This window comes from Squalius cephalus (assembly GCF_949319135.1).
Source record: "Squalius cephalus genome assembly, chromosome: 25".
Taxonomy (NCBI): Eukaryota; Metazoa; Chordata; class Actinopteri; order Cypriniformes; family Leuciscidae; genus Squalius; species Squalius cephalus.
In genome coordinates this window covers 29,255,676-29,281,935 of record NC_137146.1, presented here as the reverse complement: position 1 = coordinate 29,281,935, position 26,260 = coordinate 29,255,676, and the positions used below count along the sequence as shown (strand labels likewise).

Genomic DNA, 26,260 nt, shown 5'->3' with positions numbered 1-26,260 from the left:
ATAGCAACAGGTAGCGCCAGTAGCTCACCGAGTGCAACCATTTGACGTCATCGACCCAGAATGCATTGCGCACCAAAATGGCGGCCCCCATTGTCCAAAATATGTATAAAACATAGATGTATGTATAGATAGGAAGATAGACAGACAGACAGACAGACAAACGGATAGATAGATTGATAGATAGATAGACAGACAGACAGATAGATGGATGGATGGATGGATGGACGGACGGACGGACGGACGGACGGACGGACGGACAGATAGACAGACAGACAAACGGATAGATAGATGGATAGATAGATGGATAGATAGATGGATAGATAGATAGATAGATAGATAGATAGATAGATAGATAGACAAACGGATAGATAGATAGATTTATAAAACAATGTGGATTTTTTAAATAACGTTAATCTTTCGTGGGTTTTCTAGACTCATAGACAGACAGACAAACGGATAGATAGATAGATAGATAGATAGATAGATAGATAGATAGATAGATAGACAAACGGATAGATAGATAGATAGATAGATAGATAGATAGATAGATAGACAAACGGATAGATAGATAGATAGATAGATAGATAGACAGATAGATAGACAGACAGACAAACGGATAGATAGATAGATAGATAGATAGATAGATAGATAGACAGACAAACGGATAGATAGATAGATAGATAGATAGATAGATAGACAAACGGTTAGATAGATAGATAGATAGATAGATAGATAGATAGATAGACAAACGGATAGATAGATAGATAGATAGATAGATAGATAGATAGATAGATAGACAGACAGACAAACGGATAGATAGATAGATAGATAGATAGATAGATAGATAGATAGATAGACAGACAAACGGATAGATAGATAGATAGATAGATAGATAGATAGATAGATAGACAAACGGATAGATAGATAGATAGATAGATAGATAGATAGATAGATAGACAAACGGATAGATAGATAGATAGATAGATAGATAGATAGATAGATAGATAGATAGATAGATAGATAGACAGACAGACAAACGGATAGATAGATAGATAGATAGATAGATAGATAGATAGATAGATAGATAGAAAAACGGATAGATAGATAGATTGATAGATAGATTTATAAAACAATGTGGATTTTTTAAATAACGTTAATCTTTCGTGGGTTTTCTACTATATAGTTCAGTAAGAGGCATCATTTACATCAGATTAAGCCATACAAGTCTTAATACCCGGGGTTCACTTTCAGCAGAGTGTAGAATGATGACGTTTGATTGGATGTCTGTGTTATATGGTCCATAGAGTGACAGATTTGAGTGATTTGGAATTCCTGGATGAGGAGTTCCACCAGAGCTTACAATGGATGAAGGACAACGACATCACTGACATCCTGGATCTAACGTTTACCGTCAACGAGGAGGTCTTTGGACAGGTGCTGGATAATTCAGTCTGTTTTTAAAGCACCTTGAAGGTTTTTCATGTGTCTTACCAAAATTGCCTGCAGTGATAATGATCATTGATCAGTACTGAAGAAACTCGAGAGCTGAGTCTCACTCTCAGGCATCTCCATTACTTACAGCAAACCAAACCTGGTTACCAGTTGTACTAAAGGTGTAAAGGATGGCACGTCGGGGTCACCAAAACAAACCGAACCATGTGTTTACACTAGTGTTTCTCAATCCCAGTGGGGGCTCCAGGACCAGAAACACGGGTTTACGCTCTTCGGTAGTTGTTACTTCAAGTTGATCTGCTCAATACTTCAGGGGTGTTCATTCTTGCTCCTTCACTGTCCTCCAGAGTTTAGCTCTAACCCTAATTAAACTCATCTGAACCAGCTAATCAAGATTCACTAGAAACGTCCAGTGTTTAGGCAAGTTGGAGCTAAACTGCAGGACATTGGCCCACGTTTGGACAACCCTGTCTTACTTATGGTTACTTATATTAATCTGGGATAAATGTTTTAACATTACAGAATGACACACTTCACCTTTAGAACCAAAAGGTGGCTGAGGGTTCATTAACCTGCAATGTCTCTAATACTTTGAATTATAAACATTATTTCTGCTGCAACAAAGGTTTGTCCCAACTCTTCAAACTCTTTACGTTGTTTGACAGGTGACGGAGAGGGAACTGAAGTCGGGCGGCTCCGGTATCCAAGTGACAGAGAAGAACAAGAAGGAATACATTGAGCGAATGGCAAGATGGAGGGTGGAGAGGGGGGTTATGCAGCAGACCGAAGCCCTTGTAAGAGGTTTCTATGAGGTACGTCAGCTTGAGTGGTAGCCAGTCTACACAAAGGTTTAGTGAAACGAGTATTTACTAATCAGATTCAGATATTTGAATGTCAGATGTACCTTTTAACGATGCAGGTCGTAGACTCCCGTCTGGTTTCAGTGTTCGATGCTCGGGAGCTGGAGTTGGTCATTGCAGGAACGGCTGAGATCGATTTGAACGACTGGAGATCCAACACAGAATATAGAGGAGGTGAGCAGATTCCTACTCAGGGCCCTATTTTAACGATCTGAAACAAGTATCAAGCGCGAAACGCAAGTAACTTTGTGGGCGGATCTCGGCGCTGTTGCTATTACACCGGCGGGATAAATTACTCTTGCGCCTGACGCAAATCTAAAATGGGTTGGTCTGAAGTCGCTTCATTACTCATAGTTGTGGTTTGGGCGTAACGTGAAATAAACCAATCAGAGCGACATCTCACATTCCCTTTAAACGTACAGTATGGAATTTTTTCTCCACTAGGGGTCGCTAACCTCTTTACAATAACAAAGGCGTAGTTTGATGACGCAACATTTGCTAAGAATTATGGATCTTGTCGTCAACGTCAAGCCGACCGATCTAATAATGTTTATGGATGAGTGAATACATCGATGCTTTTATCATGACTGTGATATGAAGCAGTTCGGGATTGCTAAGCGACAGCTATCAGCTCCACACGCGACGCGAGTCCCGCGGATATAAAAGGAATATGGACATTTCATTCTACCGAACTACACGCAGAATTACTACTCACAGGTCAGTTTATTAGACAAATTAAACTCGTGAGGTAACGCAGCGCTGTTTCACTTGGTCTAGCATTACACTATCACACTAAACTGCATTTAAATGTTTTGAAATGTATGTGTTAGTTTGTCTGTATGAGACTAGCAGTGAGCTAGATCAACATTAGAATAACATACAGATCATATTCTAACATTTTATCATTGTTGAACTATATAACATTGATTAGTTTTATGTAAATGTGCTCACCTGTTTAATAAGTACATGTAGGAGCGGTCAAAGTCTCGGACGTGGAGCTCTCGTTTATATACTGTCTATGGGAGCTCTCGGCATCTCGAAAACACCGCGCTGATATTGATTCTCGTTTTAGTTCTCCTTTTTTATCCAAAGTCTGCTTGCCATGGTCCATAATGTTTGAACGAAACAACAACAGCGTGCAGATAGACATTCCGAACTACATTGTCCACGTCTGTCGCCTTGGTTACTATCAGAGGGCTCTGGTTCATAGCTCTGGTTACCATGGCAGCACGAGCGGAAACCAGGGACAACGCGGATATGACGCCATTGACGGCGACAAAACGGAAATAAAGAAACGTGCCATGTCTTGAATTAAATTTAAATTTCTCCTGGTTTGAAAGTTGTTGGAAACAGTCGGGATAATGTAAGTACACAACTAAAAAAATATATAACATAGATATAGTGATTTTTGCTATTTTTAAAGCAAAAAAGTTACATATTGTGCCTTTAAGAGCAGGCGCGCTTGTTCCATGGCGGATTGCTATTATAACGGCGGATTTGCCAGGAACGGTTCACAGCCGAGGAGACCGACGATAGGGCCCTATGTCTTTAAAAATTCACAAAATGACATGGGAACTACTCTGTCAACAGTAGGTAATATTGTCAATATAGCTCCAGAAATGCTCAAAACTATCCATAAATCATTAAATACTGGAGAAAATTTTCACATGGTCTTCATTAGTGATTAGACGCTTGATTGCTCAGGCTTATCATTTGTTCCATGTGAAGTGGTTTCACTTTTCTTTTAGGTCCTCTGCTGTGAATTACTATGGAGGGTCAATAGTATTTTACCCCACCGCAAATGCCAAAACAAGTATCCCATCTGTTTAGATTGCAGTTCATTACTTAGAACGGAGCTGTTGACATTGAAAGCATAACGGGTGAGCCCTGTAGAATTTCATATAACCCTGCGGTGTTGTGGTTTCACAGTGTCGAGATGACCTCACTTGAAGCTCTGGAGTCTTCTGTTGACTTTTCCTGCACAGCCTATGCACATTCAGATAGAGACCCTTGAAGGGCCTCTTTAAGTAGGACACATTCTCTTTTCTTCTTATACTTTACATAATTTAAATGAGATTGTTTCAACCAAACTCTGAGTTAGTTTCCTTAATGGAGAAATCGTTCACAGAATGTATTATGACAAGGTCAGTAAAGACAAAATTGTCTTGACTATATTCGCTATTGGGAAGGATAACAAAACGACTACTTTACCCAATATTTGTGTGTACTATTTATAATAATGCTTTTTAGAGTGCCATTGTTAGCTTAGTAACATGCTAAAATTATACTCCATTGCAGGGGTGTCCAGTCCTGCTCCTGAAGGGCCACTGCTGGAGTTTATCTCCAGCCCTAACTAAAAAGACTGTTACCAGCTAATTAAGGTCTTCAGGGCTGTGTCCGAAATCGCTTACCACAGTAGACAGCTTACTACTAGATTTTGGACAAAGATTTATAGTGCACTGGACATCCATATATTGGTCTTTAAATGTGAAGTATGCAAGATTTTTTTATTTTAAATAAATTATCTTAACCCAGTTTATTGTTCATTGACTACTATTAGTATCTCACCCCAAAAGTGTAAACATTGAGCCCTCCAGGCATTGAGAGCCCTCTGCTCAGATCTGTCTATCTCTTTTCAGCTCAACCAATAATGAGAGTTTGGGGCATGGCTACTGTAGCAGACAGAGTTCGGGGCGTGGCTACTGTAGCAGATTAAAGATTGGGGCGTGGCAAGCTGGGAGATTGGGGCGTGGCTACTGTAGCAGGTTTAGAGATTGGGGCGTGGCTACTGTAGCAGGTTTAGAGATTGGGGAGTGGCTACTGTAGCAGGTTTAGAGATTGGGGAGTGGCTACTGTAGTAAGCTGAGAGATTGGGGCGTTGCTACTGTAGTAAGCTGGGAGATTGGGGAGTGGCTACTGTAGTAAGCTGAGAGATTGGGGCGTGACTACTGTAGTAAGCTGGGAGATTGGGGCGTGGCTACTGTAGTAAGCTGGGAGATTGGGGAGTGGCTACTGTAGTAAACTGAGAGATTGGGGCGTGGCTACTGTAGTAAGCTGGGAGATTGGGGAGTGGCTACTGTAGTAAGCTGAGAGATTGGGGCGTGACTACTGTAGTAAGCTGGGAGATTGGGGCGTGGCTACTGTAGTAAGCTGGGAGATTGGGGAGTGGCTACTGTAGTAAACTGGGAGATTGGGGAGTGGCTACTGTAGTAAACTGAGAGATTGGGGCGTGGCTACTGTAGTAAGCTGGGAGATTGGGGAGTGGCTACTGTAGTAAGCTGAGAGATTGGGGCGTGGCTACTGTAGTAAGCTGGGAGATTGGGGCGTGGCTACTATAGCAAGCTGAGAGATTGGGGCGTGGCTACTGTAGGAAGCTGAGAGGTTGGGGCGTGGCTACTGTAGGAAGCTGAGAGATTGGGGAGTGGCTACTGTAGTAAACTGAGAGATTGGGGCGTGGCTACTGTAGTAAGCTGGGAGATTGGGGAGTGGCTACTGTAGTAAGCTGAGAGATTGGGGCGTGGCTACTGTAGTAAGCTGGGAGATTGGGGCGTGGCTACTGTAGTAAGCTGGGAGATTGGGGAGTGGCTACTGTAGTAAGCTGAGAGATTGGGGCGTGGCTACTGTAGTAAGCTGGGAGATTGGGGCGTGGCTACTATAGCAAGCTGAGAGATTGGGGCGTGGCTACTGTAGGAAGCTGAGAGGTTGGGGCGTGGCTACTGTAGTAAGCTGAGAGATTGGGGCGTGGCTACTGTAGTAAACTGAGAGATTGGGGCGTGGCTACTGTAGTAAGCTGGGAGATTGGGGAGTGGCTACTGTAGTAAGCTGAGAGATTGGGGCGTGGCTACTGTAGTAAGCTGGGAGATTGGGGCGTGGCTACTATAGCAAGCTGAGAGATTGGGGCGTGGCTACTGTAGGAAGCTGAGAGGTTGGGGCGTGGCTACTGTAGTAAGCTGGGAGATTGGGGAGTGGCTACTGTAGTAAACTGAGAGATTGGGGCGTGGCTACTGTAGTAAGCTGGGAGATTGGGGAGTGGCTACTGTAGTAAGCTGAGAGATTGGGGCGTGGCTACTGTAGTAAGCTGGGAGATTGGGGCGTGGCTACTGTAGTAAGCTGGGAGATTGGGGAGTGGCTACTGTAGTAAACTGAGAGATTGGGGAGTGGCTACTGTAGTAAGCTGGGAGATTGGGGAGTGGCTACTGTAGTAAGCTGAGAGATTGGGGCGTGGCTACTGTAGTAAGATGGGAGATTGGGGAGTGGCTACTGTAGTAAGCTGGGAGATTGGGGTGTGGCTACTATAGCAAGCTGAGAGATTGGGGCGTGGCTACTGTAGGAAGCTGAGAGGTTGGGGCGTGGCTACTGTAGGAAGCTGAGAGATTGGGGTGTGGCTACTGTAGCAAGCTGAGAGATTGGGGTGTGGCTACTTTAGTAAGCTGAGTGATTGGGGAGTGGCTATTGTAGCAAGCTGGGAGATTGGGGCGTGGCTACTATAGCAAGCTGAGAGATTGGGGAGTGGCTACTGTAGTAAGCTGAGTGATTGGGGCGTGGCTACTGTAGCAAGCTGAGAGATTGGGGTGTGGCTACTGTAGTAAGCTGAGTGATTGGGGAGTGGCTACTGTAGCAAGCTGAGTGATTGGGGAGTGGCTACTGTAGCAAGCTGGGAGATTGGGGCGTGGCTACTATAGCAAGCTGAGAGATTGGGGCGTGGCTACTGTAGGAAGCTGAGAGGTTGGGGCGTGGCTACTGTAGGAAGCTGAGAGATTGGGGCGTGGCTACTGTAGCAAGCTGTTGAGATTGGGGCGTGGCTACTGTAGGAAGCTGAGAGATTGGGGCGTGGCTACTGTAGGAAGCTGAGAGATTGGGGCGTGGCTACTGTAGGAAGCTGAGAGATTGGGGCGTGGCTACTGTAGCAAGCTGGGAGATTGGGGCGTGGCTACTATAGCAAGCTGAGAGATTGGGGTGTGGCTACTATAGCAAGCTGTTGAGATTGGGGCGTGGCTACTGTAGGAAACTGCGAGATTGGGGCGTGGCTACTGTAGCAGGCGGGGCCAGAGGATGTTTAAGTGGGGGACCATGACTGACGGGTTACATGTGAAAACACATTCAGCGTTGGTTACAGAAGTGCAAGCCAAAATTAATTGCATTTAGTCATTCAAAGATTAAACAGGTCATGAACACGTCAAAGTGAACGGGGCTTTGGGATGAAACACGCTACAATAACATTCTACCTCAGTACAACATCATCATGCACCTGGGCCATAAAGGGCCATTTGCAAAGTTGTTTGAAAATGTGGCATTATTTATGCAATTCTTCTAGGTGCCACTAGTGTTACATAAACTACACACTTCACCTTAAACTTTACTGGTATCTCTGTGAACCTCCAGGTTACCATGATGGACACATTGTGATGCGCTGGTTCTGGGCCGCTGTGGAGCGCTTCAATAATGAGCAGAGGCTGCGTTTGCTCCAGTTCGTGACGGGCACGTCCAGTGTCCCCTATGAGGGATTCGCAGCGCTGAGGGGGAGCAACGGCCTGAGGCGCTTCTGCATCGAGAAGTGGGGAAAGATAACCTCTCTGCCAAGGTATACACTGCATGAGGTACTACATAACCAGGGTTTGAAATTAACACCCGCCAAATGTGGGTAAAACTCAACTGTGGCGGGAAACGCTGTAAATCACTGGCCAATTTGGCGTGTTACTTATGTTTAGACACTTTGCTGGCGAAGTTCGTGTAAGACAAATCTGCACAAAAAAAATTAGAGCAAATACTCGTTAATCATCATGATATATTAAATACAGTGTATTGCACAGAATCTGCTCATATCTGGCTTACTTGAACACACTCGTCTCTATGCTACAAATAACGGCGTGCTTGTTCATATGCATTGAAGCAATAGCGAAGATTAAAAAGCATTTGAATAACAGAAAAGACATTGTTATTTTCCAACATTTTTTTTTATTTTCTTTGTACTGTATTGATCTGTGCACCTAAAACACGTTTTTGGGGAAAAGGATGAAAGAGGAAGAGAGGAGATGCTGGATGACAGGATTTTGTTTGAATAAGAAATGAATGTATGAAATCCAAATTTTAATATATATATATATATATATATATACAGTGCTATGCATAAGTTTAGACACCCATGCTAAAGTTGACTAAAAAGAGGAATAAAAAATCATCTTTTGGAAATTGAACTTAATGCCTTAATTAAAAAAAATTAGGAAAAATCCAACCTTTAAGGACACCAATTTTCTTTGTGAATGAATAATGTATCGTAAATAAATAAATGTTCTTCCTTAAAATACAGGGTGCATAAGTCTGGACACCCCTATGTTAAATTCCCATAGAGGCAGGCAGATTTTTATTTTTAAAGGCCAGTTACTTCATGGATCCAGGATACTATGCATCCTGATAAAGTTCCCTTGGCCTTTGGAATTAAAATAGCCCCACCTCATCACATGGCCTTCACCATACCTAGAGATTGGCATGGAGTACTTTCCATAAGATCATCTCTCAATGCAAAACAAACTAGCTATTAGGCTAACTGAAATAAAACCATGCCAATCTCTAGGTATGGTGAAGGCTATGTGATGAGGTGGGGCTATTTTAATTCCAAAGGCCAAGGGAACTTTATCAGGATGCATAGTATCCTGGATCCATGAAGTAACTGGCCTTTAAAAATAAAAATCTGCCTGCCTCTATGGGAATTTAACATAGGGGTGTCCAAACTTATGCACCCTGTATTTTAAGGAAGAACATTTATTTATTTACGATACATTATTCATTCACAAAGAAAATTGGTGTCCTTAAAGGTTGGATTTTCCCTAATTTTTTTAATTAAGGCATTAAGTTCAATTTCCAAAAGATGATTTTTTATTCCTCTTTTTAGTCAACTTTAGCATGGGTGTCTAAACTTATGCATAGCACTGTATATGACATAGCTAATCTGGGTCATTTCTTACTTTTTTGGGGGGGCTAGTAGAAGTTCTGAATGGCCGGCGAGTGAAAAAGTACATTTCAAACCCTGTTCCTAAGCAATTGTTAAGTCTGAGATGAAACTTGTCTCCGTTTCTGGGTCAAAATGATAAAAACCTAACAGCAAACTACAAATGGATCTAATATACATTCACAGTGTTCTGTAGTACTACCGAAAAATCATAATCCTAACCTTTAGAATGAGATGTTCTCATTCCAGATACAAATATATGCCTCTTTGAAGATGACGTTTTGAATATCATTGGTCTGTTGAAAATATTTTAAAATGTGCATATTTTGCTAAAAGTTTGTTTTGTCAACTTTTCAGTGCACATTACCATTTAGATGACTAGCATATGTGTTTTATTAGAGATGCTACACAGAAAGGCTCAGGATCTCAGAGACCTGGGCGGAATATTAAAAACCAAAGGATTTTTGCCATTACATTCCTCATAGCTTACATCTCATGGAAAGAATATTATTTCTCATTTTAAAACAAGAATTGATTGAAGGAGTGCTTTTAAATCCTTACATTTCCATTTATATTTGACTGTCGTACCTCTTTCTCATGTGAAAAGAAACAAATGAGAGACGTGAAATGAAAAGCACAGAGCATAACGGGTTAGTTCCCCCAACAATGAAATTCTGCCTTTTGTTCGAAAAGACTTTCGTTCATCTTTGGAACACAAATTTGTATTTTAAAAAACATATTTTTGATTAAATCTGAGAGCTGTCTCACTCCTCCATAGACTGCTAGGTAATTGCATCTGCCGGCCCAGAAAAGTTAGTAAAGACATTGTTAAAATAGTCCAAGTGACTACAGTGGCTCAACCTTAAGTTTATCAAGCGATGAGAATACTTTGTGTATTTGAGTGAGTTCACGAGACGCATGCGTGAGAACTGAGAAGACGACGCTCACGATCATGTGATGGGAAAGTGTGAAAGGTAAGCCATTCATTTTGCGGCATTGGTAAGGCACTTTTACATTTTCTCGTTGTTTTCTCATGATTCGGACATCTATGAAATGCACACTTTAGAAACATTTAAAACATCGAGACCCTTCTGCAACGTCTTCTCAGCTCTCGCGCATGCGTCTCGTGAACTCACTCAGAGAAACACACGGAGGAATAGGAAGAGTTGAATAGAGTTATTTATTTTTTATTTTTTTGCACACACAATGTATTCTCATCGCTTGATAAACTTAAGGTTGAGCCACTGTAGTCACTTTGACTATTTTAATGATGTCTTTACTAACTTTCTGGGCCGGCAGATATCGATTACCCATCAGCCTATGGAGGAGTGAGACAGCTCTCAGATTTAATCAAAAACATCTTAATTTGTGTTCTGAAGATGAGCGAAAGTCTTACGGGGTTGGAACAACATGAGGGCGAGTAATTACTGACAGAATTTTCATTTTTGGGTGAACTAACCCTTTAATGGATGTTTTTAGGACATCATCACCCAATTAGTGCTTTAACCAACAGATCTTTGTGTGGTCGTCTATAAGCTTAATGTTTCGTTTACCTAACATGTGCTGTTCAATCACAACAGCGAAGGAAACCCCCATTAAGCCTTATCATACTATCGAGACTTGTAAATAAAGATAACCGAGATGAAAACGTGTCATCGGTAACACTTTACGATTAGGTTCATTAGTGAACATTAGTTAACCACCTTAGGGCCCTTTCACACCTACCTTGTTTGGTCTGGATTATCGGACTTTTCAGTTTGATCTGAATCAAAATTACAGGTGTGAACCCTCCCCTGGACCACGGTCCGCACCAAACAGACGAAATTTGGTCCGACGAAAAGAGGTAGTCTCGGTCCGGATCAAACTGAACAAAGGTTTGGTTCGTTTCTAGTGTGAAAGCATTTTCTGTATGGTTCGGACTTTCAGAACATTTACAGGAAGTCCCGGTGGTTCCTGTGTAGCCTAAACCACTGAAGAAGAATATTGATGTGCAGATCTGTCGGTCCTGCCCACAGCGTGTCTTCCAGCTGATTCTCACACACACACACACACACACACACACACACTTGTCTTGCGTCCTGCCAGCGACGATAAAATGTTCGCACAACGAGGACGTTGATTTGGCGAATGTGAACTCACCTCGAGTATAGCTAGAGCTGCAGGGAGTAATGCCGTAATAATAACAGTATAGTGGCCACGATATGCGTCTGTTCATTCATTCTTGTCAAAGTTTCCCGCCGAATTGACAACACACTGACATCAGACGCACGTCCGTTTACAAACCAATCAATAGCCACGTTTCCATTACCCTTCAAATTGCGCAAAATGAAATTGCGAATTGAAAATACGCGCAATGGAAACACGTCAATTTCGCAAAAACTCCCATTTATCTCAAAAAAGTTTTTCCGCTCGCGTGAGGTGGTTTTTCAGGCATTGTGAAAACTAAATATTTCGCAAAACTGCAATGGAAACAGTTTTTGCGCATTTACAGTCACCTGACGTAGACGACACGGTGTGTTTGGACAGAATACGAGACAGAGTTCTTTATTAAATTCATAAAAGACAAAAGAATTACAGGAATAATGGATTCTAAACCTCAAATAAATGCCACAATCAAGACCTCGCAGCAGATCTGAGGGAGAAACACCCAGAAACACCTCATATGAGCCGCTCTCAAGTATAAGGGTCTTTCCTTAACATTAATGCTTGGATAACACGCATACGTTTCCTTCCATTAATAATAATAATAATGTCTAGTGCAGTGGCTGTGATATATATATATATAAACCTACGTCCGTTGCCATGATTTTTGGAATGACTTATCGCGAGAGGAAAAAATGACGTTTTAGTCGCATAACATCGGTTAATGGAAACGCCGTCATTTCGCAATAGTTTTTTATCGATATTTAGAAAGAAATCGCAAAAGTTTTGTGCAAATCTGTAATGGAAACACGCCTAATGTCAAGATGCAGCCCACAGAGATGATGACGACAGGACGCAAGTACGTCATGTAAAGTTCTTTAGTGCGCTCGCGTGACTGAATACATTCGGTCAGTTTTGGTTTGGTCAGTTATCAAAACATGAACTTCGGACCTTTGGTGCGGACTCTCAGGTGTGGAAACGCTCTTAGTTAACACGAACTAAGAATGAACAATACTTCTACAGCATTTATTAATCTTAGACAATATTAATTTCAACATTTACCAACACTTTATCAAAATATTAGTTAATGCACTGTGAACTAACATGAACTAACAATGAACAGCTGTATTTATATTAACTAACATTAACAAAGATGATTAAATACTGTAACGAATGTATTGCTCATGGTTAGTTAACTTATGAACCTCACTGTAAAGTGTTTCAGTGTCGTCCTGAAGGCCGAGTGCTAAAGCTCACTCAGGCTTGATTTGCATCCAGCGTTTCACCTTGAAAACCACTCCTCCCGGTTCGTCTGGCACACAGAAGCACTGCGGATCAGAGCTGGCGCCGTCAGCACTAAAGCACAGCTCGTATTTCTCTGTCAGGGGAAGAACGGCTGGCAGTTTGTCACTGTGTGTGTTCAGCGTCGGCAGCCGAAGCTAAGCAAGGCCGGTGTGATGGAGAGGACACAGATGCCTCACTCACATACAGAATTTCACAGGCTTTGCTGGGACGGAGATGGGGAACGTTTGTCAGAAATTCAGTCGCCTATTAACTCAGAGGCCAGGATGAGATCTCTCTTGACCTTTGACCCCTGTATCTGTGTGTCCTGCAGGGCTCACACATGCTTCAACCGTCTGGATCTGCCTCCGTATCCATCGCACACGATGCTGTACGAGAAGCTCCTGACGGCCGTGGAGGAGACCAGCACCTTCGGTCTGGAGTGAAGGACTGAGACTTGATGGAGAATAGATTTTTTTTTTTTATTATTATTACTGTAAATACATTTATTTTCAATAACTCAAGCCACAAGAGACTTTTTAGAGATTTTTAAAGTAAATAAATCTGGGCATTTTGTTTTTAAATGACTTGAAATAGCATGTTTCTGCACTAAAATACAAGATATGTAGTACTTTTCTGTATTTGCGGGAGTCTGGGGTCAAAGCCACACACGTGTGCAGTCGTGAAATCACACTCGCGTCCTCCTCATCATTCTGCTGGCTATCAGGGGAGAGCGGGGCACAACATTACACTTTTTTTTACTTTCTCAGTTATTTTTTCCCATATTAATTTCACACACGTCTAGTAAAATTATGTGGTTTTGTTCTATTAATACAGTATGTACTTTTTTCTTGATTTACCCCGAAAGAATTGAAGTGAAATGTGACAACATGCCCCACAGTTCATTTTAAAACATGACCATCTGACAGATTAAAATGTTATTGATCTAATCAAAAAATATACAAGACTAACTAAAATATTTTGTCAATAAAATACAATTAACCTTTTCATATAAAATTAATGTAAATACATGTTTTAATCATTAAAAATAAACAAATGTTTGAGTTTGACAGCAAACACACCGTAAAACACAGCTATACAGCATATTTCAGAACATAATAATAATTAATAATTTCTGAACATTGACTCTGTCTTTATTCACCTTTTTCTCATGGTTTCTCAATAGAATTTATAAAAGTATAGAATAGAATATCATAGTTCTAATAGAGGCTCATTGTAACGCAGTGTGACAACATGCCCCGCCTGAGCAACTGGGGTTTAAACCCGGCGAGTGTTTCTGCTGTTAGATCATAGCTATTAAATAGCAGATATAAGATTAAAATAATATCAGATTTCTTTCATTTTAAATAAACACAAAAGACAGAGATAAAAAATTAACATAAGTAAAACATTTACTAGTTTTAGTTACTTTGAGCATTAGTTTGTGCCCCGCCCACCCCGACATCTCCTCCCTGATTGGCTATTCCCTTAAAATGTGGTGAACTGGGATTTCCAGTGCCTGGCTGTGTTTGAAATGGAATACTAACATATTGCTGTAACACTTTATTTTACAGTGTCCTTGTTACATTTGTTACATGTACTTACCATAGTAATAACAGTAAATTTATGAATAATTACATGCAACTAACCCTCAACCCAATCCTAATCCTACCCTAACCCTATAGTAAGTACATGTAGTTACTTAATATTACTCAGTACTTAAATATATAATTTCATAATAACAATGACACCTTAAAATAAAGTGTAACCCATGTTGCTTGTGAAATACTGCACATTATATACTGTACTTCACACTACCAGTATTTTATGAAGGTAATGTAGTGTGTGAAACATTACACAATATGCAACATATAGCACTTCAAAAGTGCAGTAATATGCAATGCTTATGGCACACATCATCATAACGCTCTGCATGTTTAATAATTTAGCATGTTATCATATCAGAAATAGTTAAATGTGTGAAAATGAAAATTTGTCAGAATGATCAGTTCACTGGCGCATTGCATTATGGGATACAATAGTCCACACAGTGTGCTCTAGGTATATAATGTGCATTGCAGCCAATGTAAAACATCATACGGGTGTTGTATGTGTGTGTGTGTGTGTGTCGTTATGGATGCTGCATAAATAAATAATATGGGTAGTATGAGTAATATGCAATCCGAACAAACACAGCCACTGGCCAATGCTCATATCATCGCCTGAACTCCAAACCACAGCAAATGATTCGCTTTCGTATACTCCCTAAACTGCACACACACTGCAGGGTACATGAGAATATAGTGTGCCTACCTCAAAATCCTCATGATGAGCTTCATATAATAATGACACTGACAATAACATTGGATTCATTCACTATATTTCTCTGAAATGCCATATATTTATGACAAATTTATTAAGACCCCACCTCCACCTTGTATATTGCAGGTTTATCTTTATTAATAAAACAAAAATCTTCTTCTTAATGATGCATATGTGTGATTTATATCATACAAGTCCAACAAACATGAGTTGGTTTGTCCCTCATAAGTGTAACTGTAAAACTAAATGCAAACAGACTTTGAGTCATATTTATAAAATCACTACCGGCAACAAGATCCAGATAACCAGATTTTGTATTATTATTAATATGTATGCAATATCTTTAAGTGGTGCTTTTTTAATTTGCATTTTTGTTGGACACTTGCAGCCCAGCTTCTCTGATAATCACAGTCCTCATGTCCGGAGCATCTAATGCATGCAGGCTTTTATGATAGTGTGTATCATTGCAGTTATTGTCATGAACTATGAACCCGTTCCCCTGACAGAAGGATGTCCACTTAAACTGAATCTGTGTATTAAACGCATACTATCAAGCGCAACTTGTTTTACTTATTGACAGAGATTGTGAAATGACTATCTGACCGTTTGCTGTTGTTGATGATGTTATAACGATGCATTTTTATCATTTTTTTATTTGTTGGCAGTTTTGTATTTTATATTCTTTTTGTATTTGAGTTCAATATAAATTCATGAAATTGCATATGAAAACCCAATGAAAATTATTTCAATTGTTAATGAAAATGTAAATAGCCTATACATATTTATGAATACTAATTACTGTATATCAGCCTAATCTCCTGATGTCAGTTTGTTCGAGATGAACAGACTTTGCTTTTGTCCCAAATTGTTGTACATAAATGTCAATAAACAATCATTTTGTTGTATGCATTGGCCTGTTCACTTCTGTGGTGAGTTGCTACAAAACAATGCATTCATAACTACTCCAGTTCGAGCACTAGAGGGCCTCACTCACTCCAGTGTTGGGAAGAATCCCGTCAACAAGCACTCTTCAGTGTGTGTGTCTTCAATGTGTGTGTGTGTTTAAAACACAGAGCCTATTTTAAATCGCACAGAATAAGAGCAAAATCTTATAATAAAACATAGGGTGTTTATTATCAGATAAGGTGCACATTTTTGCAATGACACCACAATAAGTTTTAATGTCTGAATTAAACTCTCCCCACAAAATAAAATAAAAAATATTTAAAAAATGCATGATTAGATTTAAGAATAAAAGCCCGTATTACGTCCTCATTAACTAGGTAAATGTGTATGAATAAAATAATGTATACATTCAGATTACAGCCGCTTCGTGTATAAACATTCAACGATTTAATTGTCCAACGTCAGTCTTTTTTATAACTGTAAGAGATATTTTATTAATTAATCAATTGGTCGTCTCTTATTGGTCAAATGTCATTCAAGGAGAGCCTCCTCCCGCCCACCGGCAAGTGCTTGATCGTGATTGGTGCAAAGGCCTGTCAATCACGGCCGTTACCCCGGCAACTGGAGTCCGAGAAGCAGGCAGCTTGACTTCAGTTACTCACACACACACACACACACACAGAAGCAGGAGCGAGTTGAGGAGGAAAGCTGTTCTCTCATCACCGTCTGAACATTAAACTCACTCAGGAGGACTTTTAACCGAAGATGAAAGTATCAACAGTTGATATTTTAGACACGTTTCCATGTTCGGTCTAAATTCAGCGAGAGGAACTGTGTTATTAAACGATAGTATTCGGTTCACTGTATAAAGTGGACTGGGCTTGCAGGTAAAGCACAGGTATAAGTACAGCGATAAAACAGATCAGCAGCCGTTATGATTCCTGAATGTCCACGAACGAGCGAGTCCAGGAGCCGTGTCCGCTGTGAGCCGGGTCAGAACCGGTCCGGGTTACTGTGCGAGATCCGAACCGCGATCAGGAGCGAGCCGTTCACCGAGCGCTATGACGTCATCCCCGGGAGAGAGCTCGGCAGGTGAGATACTACTTCCGTCAATATGTGCATTTTGTATAGGCTAACGTTACTACTAAAGTTCGTTGGATAATAATTAAAAACATTAAACAAAAAAAAGAAAGATACTTTCTCCGTCTTAAACTGTCTACCTGACTGTGTTTGTGTCAGTCAAATCAGAAGTTGTGGTTTTTAATCTGATGCACGTGCTATATATATATATATATATATATATATATATATATATATATATATATATATCCCTGAAAAGGTTTAATTGTGCCTTTTTTTGGATTCATTAATGATGTCTATTAATGAAGTGCTAAAACCACGAATAAATTCTCTAGAAATGTGTTTGCCATGCATGCTATATCAAGTGTCTGGGTAATATACAGTATATGTGGATTGAAAATGTTTACCCTAAAGATTCCCTGTGCATTCCTATATGGATCTGCCATTGCATGCAGTGCAATCAATGTAATGTTGCAAAAAGTGTGATGGATGACTTCAAATACATAAATGCTGTTAAGTGTGAGTTGGCATTGCGTTTGCCGTTTAGATGTCTTTCAGATGCATTGATCTTCTCCTGTGAGAGACATTTAATGAAACACCCCATAAACTTTGGCATTAATGTACTCAAGCTGGATCACAGAATGGGAAAGCATTTGATGGCACTGGTATGGATGCCAGGGCTCAGTGGTTTTTAAGCCATACAGGGCACAGTATTGTTGGTGGTGTTCCTTTGCCAAGTCTCTAGGAGTTCAACGCTATGAAAACCCTGCTCTGGTTTCACTGTTACTCTGGTTTCCGAGGATATGCAATGCAAGCACAGAAAAGATTTGGGTGTATTATTGTATGCCTAATGCAGCACAGCTAGCTTTCCTTTCTCCACACCAACGCAGCTCTGATTGAGATGTATGGCATTGGCTAATCCACAAACGGGACATTGACTGTAGCTTTTGCATGATGGACTGAACAAGTCTGAACTCAAGCTGAAGTTAAGTGTGAAATGCAAGTAATCGCCAGAGAGTCTGTTTTTGATAGTTTATTAATTTTTCAATGCTCCCAGAATTATGTTGTGTTAGTCACACATGACAAACTCTCGGACATGTGATACCAGCAGGTTATCTGATCCGTTTGTTGGCAAAACACATCAGGATTAATGGACAAAAGTTTGAACGTCTGGATGTCTGCCACCACCCGCTCAAGCCAAGCGATTTCATCTGGGTGTAAACAAGCAAGAGAAAGGAGACTAGTTCATGTGACGTACGTTCTGCCAATCTCTCACTGTAAACAATTATTGTTGGTTTAACTTAAAAAAGTAAGTTACTGGGTCGCCTTAAAAATATTGAGTTCATTGAAATTAAACAATTGAGTTAATGCAATGAAGGAGATTGGTTTAATCAATAGAAACTCACAATATTATGTTATCTGAGCCACATTAATTATCTAAGTTGATTTGACTAAAGATAAAAAGTTGTGATTACAAATAATGAAAATGTTTTTTTTTACAGTGCATCTGCTTTCTTGTAAACTTGAATAGCTTGGGATATCAGGGATGTGATTGGTTGTTATTTTGATGGCCATTTCCACAGTCTTCAGTGCTTGATTTCAGTGGCTGGCAAAAGAGTAATGATTCTGATTTCCATCTGATATCGCCATTTAGAGTCTAGTTAGCGGGACAACAGCTGGCCGTACCTGACGTCTCGCAAGACTGATGAGTGTTTGAGTGAATAGCATTAACTGTTAGTAGAGTAGTTTAGTATTATAAATCGCCCATGCACTAAAGTTATAATTCAGACCCAATCACCGCTGAAACTGGATGAGCTTATCTAGGAACATGTACAGTTTAAACATCAATTTGTTTTTGAAGCACAGCAGATATTTAGGCTAGGTGAATTAGGTAAGTATAGTTTACTCTAGTTAAGGTTATCTAGGTTCCAGAATGGACTAAGAGGTTTGGTCTGATTATTGGCATACTGAGAGTTTTTAAGAGTGCCAAAAATGTTCAACTTGTAAATCATTCATAAAACCCTCATATGATCATATTTGAATTTTAATTCCATGGATTTGATCTTATGTTAACTGGGGGCGAGTCAGGATTTGTGAAGGCAGAGACTCCTAAGGATTATTTTTTAATTTTTGTGCTCACAAAGTGAGGGTGTAACCACATTTATATGCGCACAATTATTGCGTAAGGATGACCAATATATCTTTTTTGTGTGTGTGCCCATATTGGATATTTCATTGTGCACACTCATTTTACTCTATTTTTTACATTTAATGCATTCAACAATTTGTATTTCATTTTAACACTTAAAATTCATGCAAACCCTAAAGGGATATAAATGTTTCCATGCTGATCACTAGAGATGCACCGATATGAACATTTTGGCCGATACTGATAACCGATCATTCTTTGTATTTGAAAGCCATTAATATTGGCCGATAAATCTAAGTCCAAATTTTGATAGGCTATAATATTTAAGAGCTTGTTACAAAAACAAGTCTCACCATTAAAAGCCACGTCCCCAGCACACGATTATGATGTTCTCATTATAGTGTTATGTAGCCGATATGACAGACTTGCGCTGCACATTGAACTGCGTTTCCCGAAGTGATTCAGATCATATTTCAAGCAATTCAAACCCTTAATGTTGAACAGTGCGCATCTGAAGCGTCTCAGCTGAAGGAAATAATCCATTATTTATCGGCTTTAATATATCAGCCAAATCTTCTCATTGGACTGATAACGATAACATTAAAAATGAACATATATCGGCCGATACCGATATGGTGACCGATATATTGTGCATCCCTAAACATAACATAAACTCCCATAGGTTTACATGGAGGTTATGCGTGTGACGTCACCGTCGGCCGGAGTGACTGAGTGGCAGAAACACTGAGTGGCAGAAACACTGAGTGGCAGAAACACTGAGTGGCAGAAACACTGAGTGGCAGAAACACTGAGTGGCAGAAACACTGAGTGGCATCATTTGTTTTCAGCGTTAATGCCGCGAAAAACACACAAAACACATCTAAAACGGGAAAGAGCTTTGGGATTGACTATATAAATATATTTGACAAGAAATCTGAGGTATATTTTTACAGACTGCTGAAAGATAGAACAGAGAAGCAAATGAATCCGCAAATCATAGAAACAACTGGATCCAGAGAAAGCTAAATTTGCAGTTTATGCTTTTGTGACAATATGCTGAATTATGGGAAACACACAACACAGCTGACACAGGCAAACACACAACACAGCCGACACAGGCAAACACACAACACAGCTGACACAGGCAAATACACGACACAGGTAAACACACAACACAGCTGACACAGGCAAACACACAACACAGCTGACACAGGGAAACACACAACACAGCTGACACAGGGAAACACACAACACAGCTGACACAGGGAAACACACAACACAGCTGACACAGGCAAACACACAACACAGCTGACACAGGGAAACACACAACACAGCTGACACAGGTAAACGCACAACACAGCTGACACAGGCAAACGCACAACACAGCTGACACAGGGAAACACACAACACAGCTGACACAGGGAAACACACAACACAGCTGACACAGGGAAACACAACACAGCTGACACAGGCAAACACACAACACAGCTGACACAGGCAAACACACGACACAGGTAAACACACAACACAGCTGACACAGGGAAACACAACACAGCTGACACAGGGAAACACACAACACAGCTGACACAGGCAAACACACAACACAGCTGACACAGGCAAACACACAACACAGCTGACACAGGGAAACACACAACACAGCTGACACAGGCAAACACACAACACAGCTGACACAGGTAAACACACAACACAGCTGACACAGGCAAACACACAACACAGCTGACACAGGCAAATACACGACACAGGTAAACACACAACACAGCTGACACAGGCAAACACACAACACAGCTGACACAGGCAAACACACAACACAGCTGACACAGGCAAACACACAACACAGCTGACACAGGCAAACACACAACACAGCTGACACAGGCAAACACACAACACAGCTGACACAGGCAAACACACAACACAGCCGACACAGGCAAACACACAACACAGCCGACACAGGCAAACACACAACACAGCCGACACAGGCAAACACACAACACAGCCGACACAGGCAAACACACAACACAGCCGACACAGGGAAACGCACAACACAGCCGACACAGGGAAACACACAACACAGCCGACACAGGCAAACACACAACACAGCCGACACAGGCAAACACACAACACAGCCGACACAGGGAAACACACAACACAGCTGACACAGGCAAATACACGACACAGGTAAACACACAACACAGCTGACACAGGCAAACACACAACACAGCTGACACAGGCAAACACACAACACAGCTGACACAGGCAAACACACAACACAGCTGACACAGGCAAACACACAACACAGCTGACACAGGCAAACACACAACACAGCTGACACAGGCAAACACACAACACAGCTGACACAGGGAAACACACAACACAGCCGACACAGGGAAACACACAACACCACAGCCGACACAACACAGCCGACACAGGCAAACACACAACACAGCTGACACAGGCAAACACACAACACAGCTGACACAGGGAAACACACAACACAGCCGACACAGGGAAACACACAACACCACAGCCGACACAACACAGCCGACACAGGCAAACACACAACACAGCCGACACAGGGAAACACACAACACAGCTGACACAGGCAAATACACGACACAGGTAAACACACAACACAGCTGACACAGGCAAACACACAACACAGCTGACACAGGCAAACAGGCAAACACACAACACAGCTGACACAGGCAAACAGGCAAACACACAACACAGCTGACACAGGGAAACACACAACACAGCTGACACAGGCAAACACACAACACAGCTGACACAGGGAAACACACAACACAGCTGACACAGGCAAACACACAACACAGCTGACACAGGCAAACACACAACACAGCTGACACAGGGAAACACACAACACAGCTGACACAGGGAAACACACAACACAGCTGACACAGGCAAACACACAACACAGCTGACACAGGCAAACACACAACACAGCTGACACAGGGAAACACACAACACAGCTGACACAGGTAAACACACAACACAGCTGACACAGGGAAACACACAACACAGCTGACACAGGGAAACACACAACACAGCTGACACAGGTAAACACACAACACAGCTGACACAGGTACACACACAACACAGCTGACACAGGCAAACACACAACACAGCTGACACAGGCAAACACACAACACAGCTGACACAGGGAAACACACAACACAGCTGACACAGGGAAACACACAACACAGCTGACACAGGTAAACACACAACACAGCTGACACAGGGAAACACACAACACAGCTGACACAGGGAAACACACAACACAGCTGACACAGGTAAACACACAACACAGCTGACACAGGTACACACACAACACAGCTGACACAGGCAAACACACAACACAGCTGACACAGGGAAACACACAACACAGCCGTCACAGGGAAACACACAACACAGCCGACACAGGGAAACACACAACACAGCTGACACAGGCAAACACACAACACAGCTGACACAGGCAAACACACAACACAGCTGACACAGGCAAACACACAACACAGCTGACACAGGTAAATACACAACACAGCCGACACAGGCAAACACACAATACAGCCGACACAGGTAAACACACAACACAGCCGACACAGGTAAACACACAACAGCCGACACAGGTAAACACACAACACAGCTGACACAGGCAAACACACAACACAGCTGACACAGCTGACACACACAACACAGCTGACACAGGGAAATACACAACACAGCTGACACAGGCAAACACACAACACAGCTGACACAGGCAAACACACAACACAGCTGACACAGGCAAACACACAACACAGCTGACACAGGCAAACACACAACACAGCTGACACAGGGAAACACACAACACAGCTGACACAGGGAAACACACAACACAGCTGACACAGGGAAACACACAACACAGCCGACACAGGGAAACACACAACACAGCCGACACAGGGAAACACACAACACAGCTGACACAGGCAAACACACAACACAGCTGACACAGGCAAACACACAACACAGCTGACACAGGTAAATACACAACACAGCTGACACAGGCAAACACACAACACAGCCGACACAGGTAAACACACAACACAGCTGACACAGGGAAACACACAACAGCTGACACAGGTAAACACACAACACAGCTGACACAGGCAAACACACAACACAGCTGACACACACAACACAGCTGACACAGGCAAACACACAACACAGCTGACACAGGGAAACACACAACACAGCTGACAGGCAAACACACAACACAGCTGACACAGGCAAACACACAACACAGCTGACACAGGCAAACACACAACACAGCTGACACAGGCAAACACACAACACAGCTGACACAGGCAAACACACAACACAGCTGACACAGGCAAACACACAACACAGCTGACACAGGCAAACACACAACACAGCTGACACAGGCAAACACACAACACAGCTGACACAGGCAAACACACAACACAGCTGACACAGGCAAACACACAACACAGCTGACACAGGCAAACACACAACACAGCTGACACAGGCAAACACACGTGCTAGATGAGTTTTGTTTTGTTGTTTTAAAAGACCACGCCGAAAACACACACACACACACGGTCATCAAGCGGTATCTCTGGTCGTAATCAGTCCTTCACTGACCAATCAGCGTTCATTAGCAGAATGTTAGCGTATTATGGGCAACAACAACTCAACCTGTAAGAAATGGAAAGGACATAAGTACTCGTTCATTCAACTTTCGACCTATAACCCATGTTGAACTTGCAAAACCTACAATCAAATCTGAGATTCCTCAACGGCAATCGGGTGAAAGAGACATTTAGCCGTCTAGCGCCATAGACTCCCATTCATTCTGCACTCATGGGCGATCGCCCCCAGTGGAACTCTGGTGGAACTACAACCAACATTCGGTACAATAGGACTTAATAGGGAGTGGCCAGGCTCTCCGTAGACGGGCTCTGGTTTCACTGTGTGAGAACATGGTGGGGCGTGAGAGGGGCGTGGCTTGTCGGACATAGCAACAGTAACTAAAGGGGGTCTTTGCTAACGGTCAGTTGCAGGGCCGCCACACTGCATTCCTCCGCCACTGTGCTTCGGGAACACCTACTTTAGATCAACAAGCGTCTGTAAGGAAACGCATTCTGCAGAGTCGGCCTGAGATGTTTGATGGGAAGAGTTCCATGTAAAATGAGAAGTGTAATTTTTCGAACATTTGGGCGACATTTAACGTGCCAAGTTTCTTAATGACGTGTCACAGACTCGTTGATGGCAGTGTGCCATGTACAATTTGCTTGCTAGTGTTAAAAAGGTGTAATTTCAAACCCCTAAATTAACTGTAAATGCATGCCACTTATGCACTGATTTGAGTGTTTGTTCGATCTTCCCCAGTCCGGCTCTAGCGCTGAGCTCTGTGAGGGATGTGCTAGCTGTGCATGAGCGGATGACACCACAGTCTCACTGTTGTCTTTAGCAGCACGTCATCAGCTGAGAATCTCTCACCCGTCTTCAGAAATCTCTGGGGTTTCTTTCGCTTCTGCGTGAGTTCTGCCGCTTGATTGACGGATCTGTGCAGTGTGATTTACAGATTGTTTTTCCTTTGTGTTTCCCAGACTTTTCTGCTGTCTTTTCTAGAGAATCCCGGCTCTAACAGCCGAGTGGGATACCATGACATCATTGCCGTGCCATTCATGCTGTACGGGTCTGAAAGCCCAGTGGCCACATCTGCTCCATGGAAACAGTAGCGGCTGCCGCTGATGTCATGCGAAAGCCAAGTCTGTTCCTGAAGCCCTTTTAGTGCTCGAGTGTCAGAAAGAGGCAATGATGATCTGAGTGCCAGTGTAAACTTCCTGTCTCACGAATGTCTATATACCAGCTGTATTTTGCCAACTTTTTAGAACAAAGCCCTAAAGTATTCAACTTTGACGTGAATGATATGCCAAATTGTGCAGCCTTTGCTATTGCTTTCCTAAGGAAGTCAATTTAGTGGGTTTTCGCGGACAAACGCCCATGCAAAAAATCTGCCAACGGACGTATAATGACTCATAATCCTAAATCAAAACATAACTAGGGATGCACTAGGGCTGGGTATTGACACAAATTTCACAATTCGATTCGATTTCGATTCCGATTCCGATTCGATTCAATATTGATTATTTTGGATATCAGGTTCAATACATGGCACATTTTCTCAAGGAAAACACATCTCTTCACTAATGCTGTAAACTATGGGAGTCAGTTGTAGCCTATAGGCTTCATTAGCCTACTATAAAATTGAAGGTAAAAATTAACTGATTTGTATACAAACACTTAAATTACACTTATTTATTTTTATAATAATAAAGTTATATGAAATATAAACATTTAAAAGGTGGCTGTCATAAAAACCTGCCAGATTTATTCAAATATGCATTCAAAATTGAAGAACATTAAAAATTATAATGAATATGTAATATGGTGCATATATTTAGCAAAATGCTCCTCGCTAGAGTTAATTTTTCTCGCTGACTGACGAGTTTATGGTCACTGGATATGGTTTTTCTGAGGTAAATGTGACATTATGACATTGTTTACTAACATCTTTCCACGGTTGAAACACTGATTGAGCGATGTCACATGATACGGATTTCGATAAGTTGTACTCTACCTTTTAACACACTTTCAGATGCTCATTCATGTTTATCTCGCGCTGGTGTTATTAAGGCGGAAGAGAAGATCATGTGCTTCTCTAGAGCTGAGCCAGAGCGATCTCACGCCACAGCGACAAAACGCTATTTATGTTTTTGAATTTCGTAAGAAAATGGACGTAATTTGAAATCTGAGACTTTGTTTCATATCAATAGTAACAAAGCACAAAGATTATTGCGATTTATTGGATGAGATGCGCTACAATCTTCCATTCATTCATCAACTGAAAACAGGATGACTAATCGATTCTTGGGATTTAAGAATCGGTATCGGTTCGTAAAAATGACAATCGATTAAAATCGAGAAATCAATATTTTTTACTCAGCCCTAGGATGCACCGATATGAAAATTTGGCCGATAACCGATAATTCTTGATATTTGAAATCCGATATATTAGCC

At 41.6% G+C, this 26,260-nt stretch overlaps 2 protein-coding genes across 2 annotated transcripts in view; both read left to right on the top strand.

Moving 5' to 3' along the window:
* Positions 1 to 15,901, top strand: part of hecw1a (HECT, C2 and WW domain containing E3 ubiquitin protein ligase 1a) — a 131,746-nt gene extending 115,845 nt beyond the window's left edge. The window contains exons 25-29 of the mRNA XM_079863157.1: positions 1,305 to 1,434; positions 2,118 to 2,264; positions 2,372 to 2,486; positions 7,695 to 7,893; positions 13,016 to 15,901. Coding sequence (XP_079719283.1) covers positions 1,305 to 1,434; positions 2,118 to 2,264; positions 2,372 to 2,486; positions 7,695 to 7,893; positions 13,016 to 13,127 — 703 coding nt within the window. The 3' untranslated portion in view covers positions 13,128 to 15,901. The remainder of the gene's footprint in view (positions 1 to 1,304; positions 1,435 to 2,117; positions 2,265 to 2,371; positions 2,487 to 7,694; positions 7,894 to 13,015) is intronic.
* A 653-nt stretch (positions 15,902 to 16,554) lies between these two features.
* stk17a (serine/threonine kinase 17a) overlaps positions 16,555 to 26,260 on the top strand; it is a 53,714-nt gene continuing 44,008 nt past the window's right edge. The window contains exon 1 of the mRNA XM_079863177.1: positions 16,555 to 17,001. Within this exon, the coding sequence (XP_079719303.1) occupies positions 16,844 to 17,001 (158 nt within the window). The 5' untranslated portion in view covers positions 16,555 to 16,843. The remainder of the gene's footprint in view (positions 17,002 to 26,260) is intronic.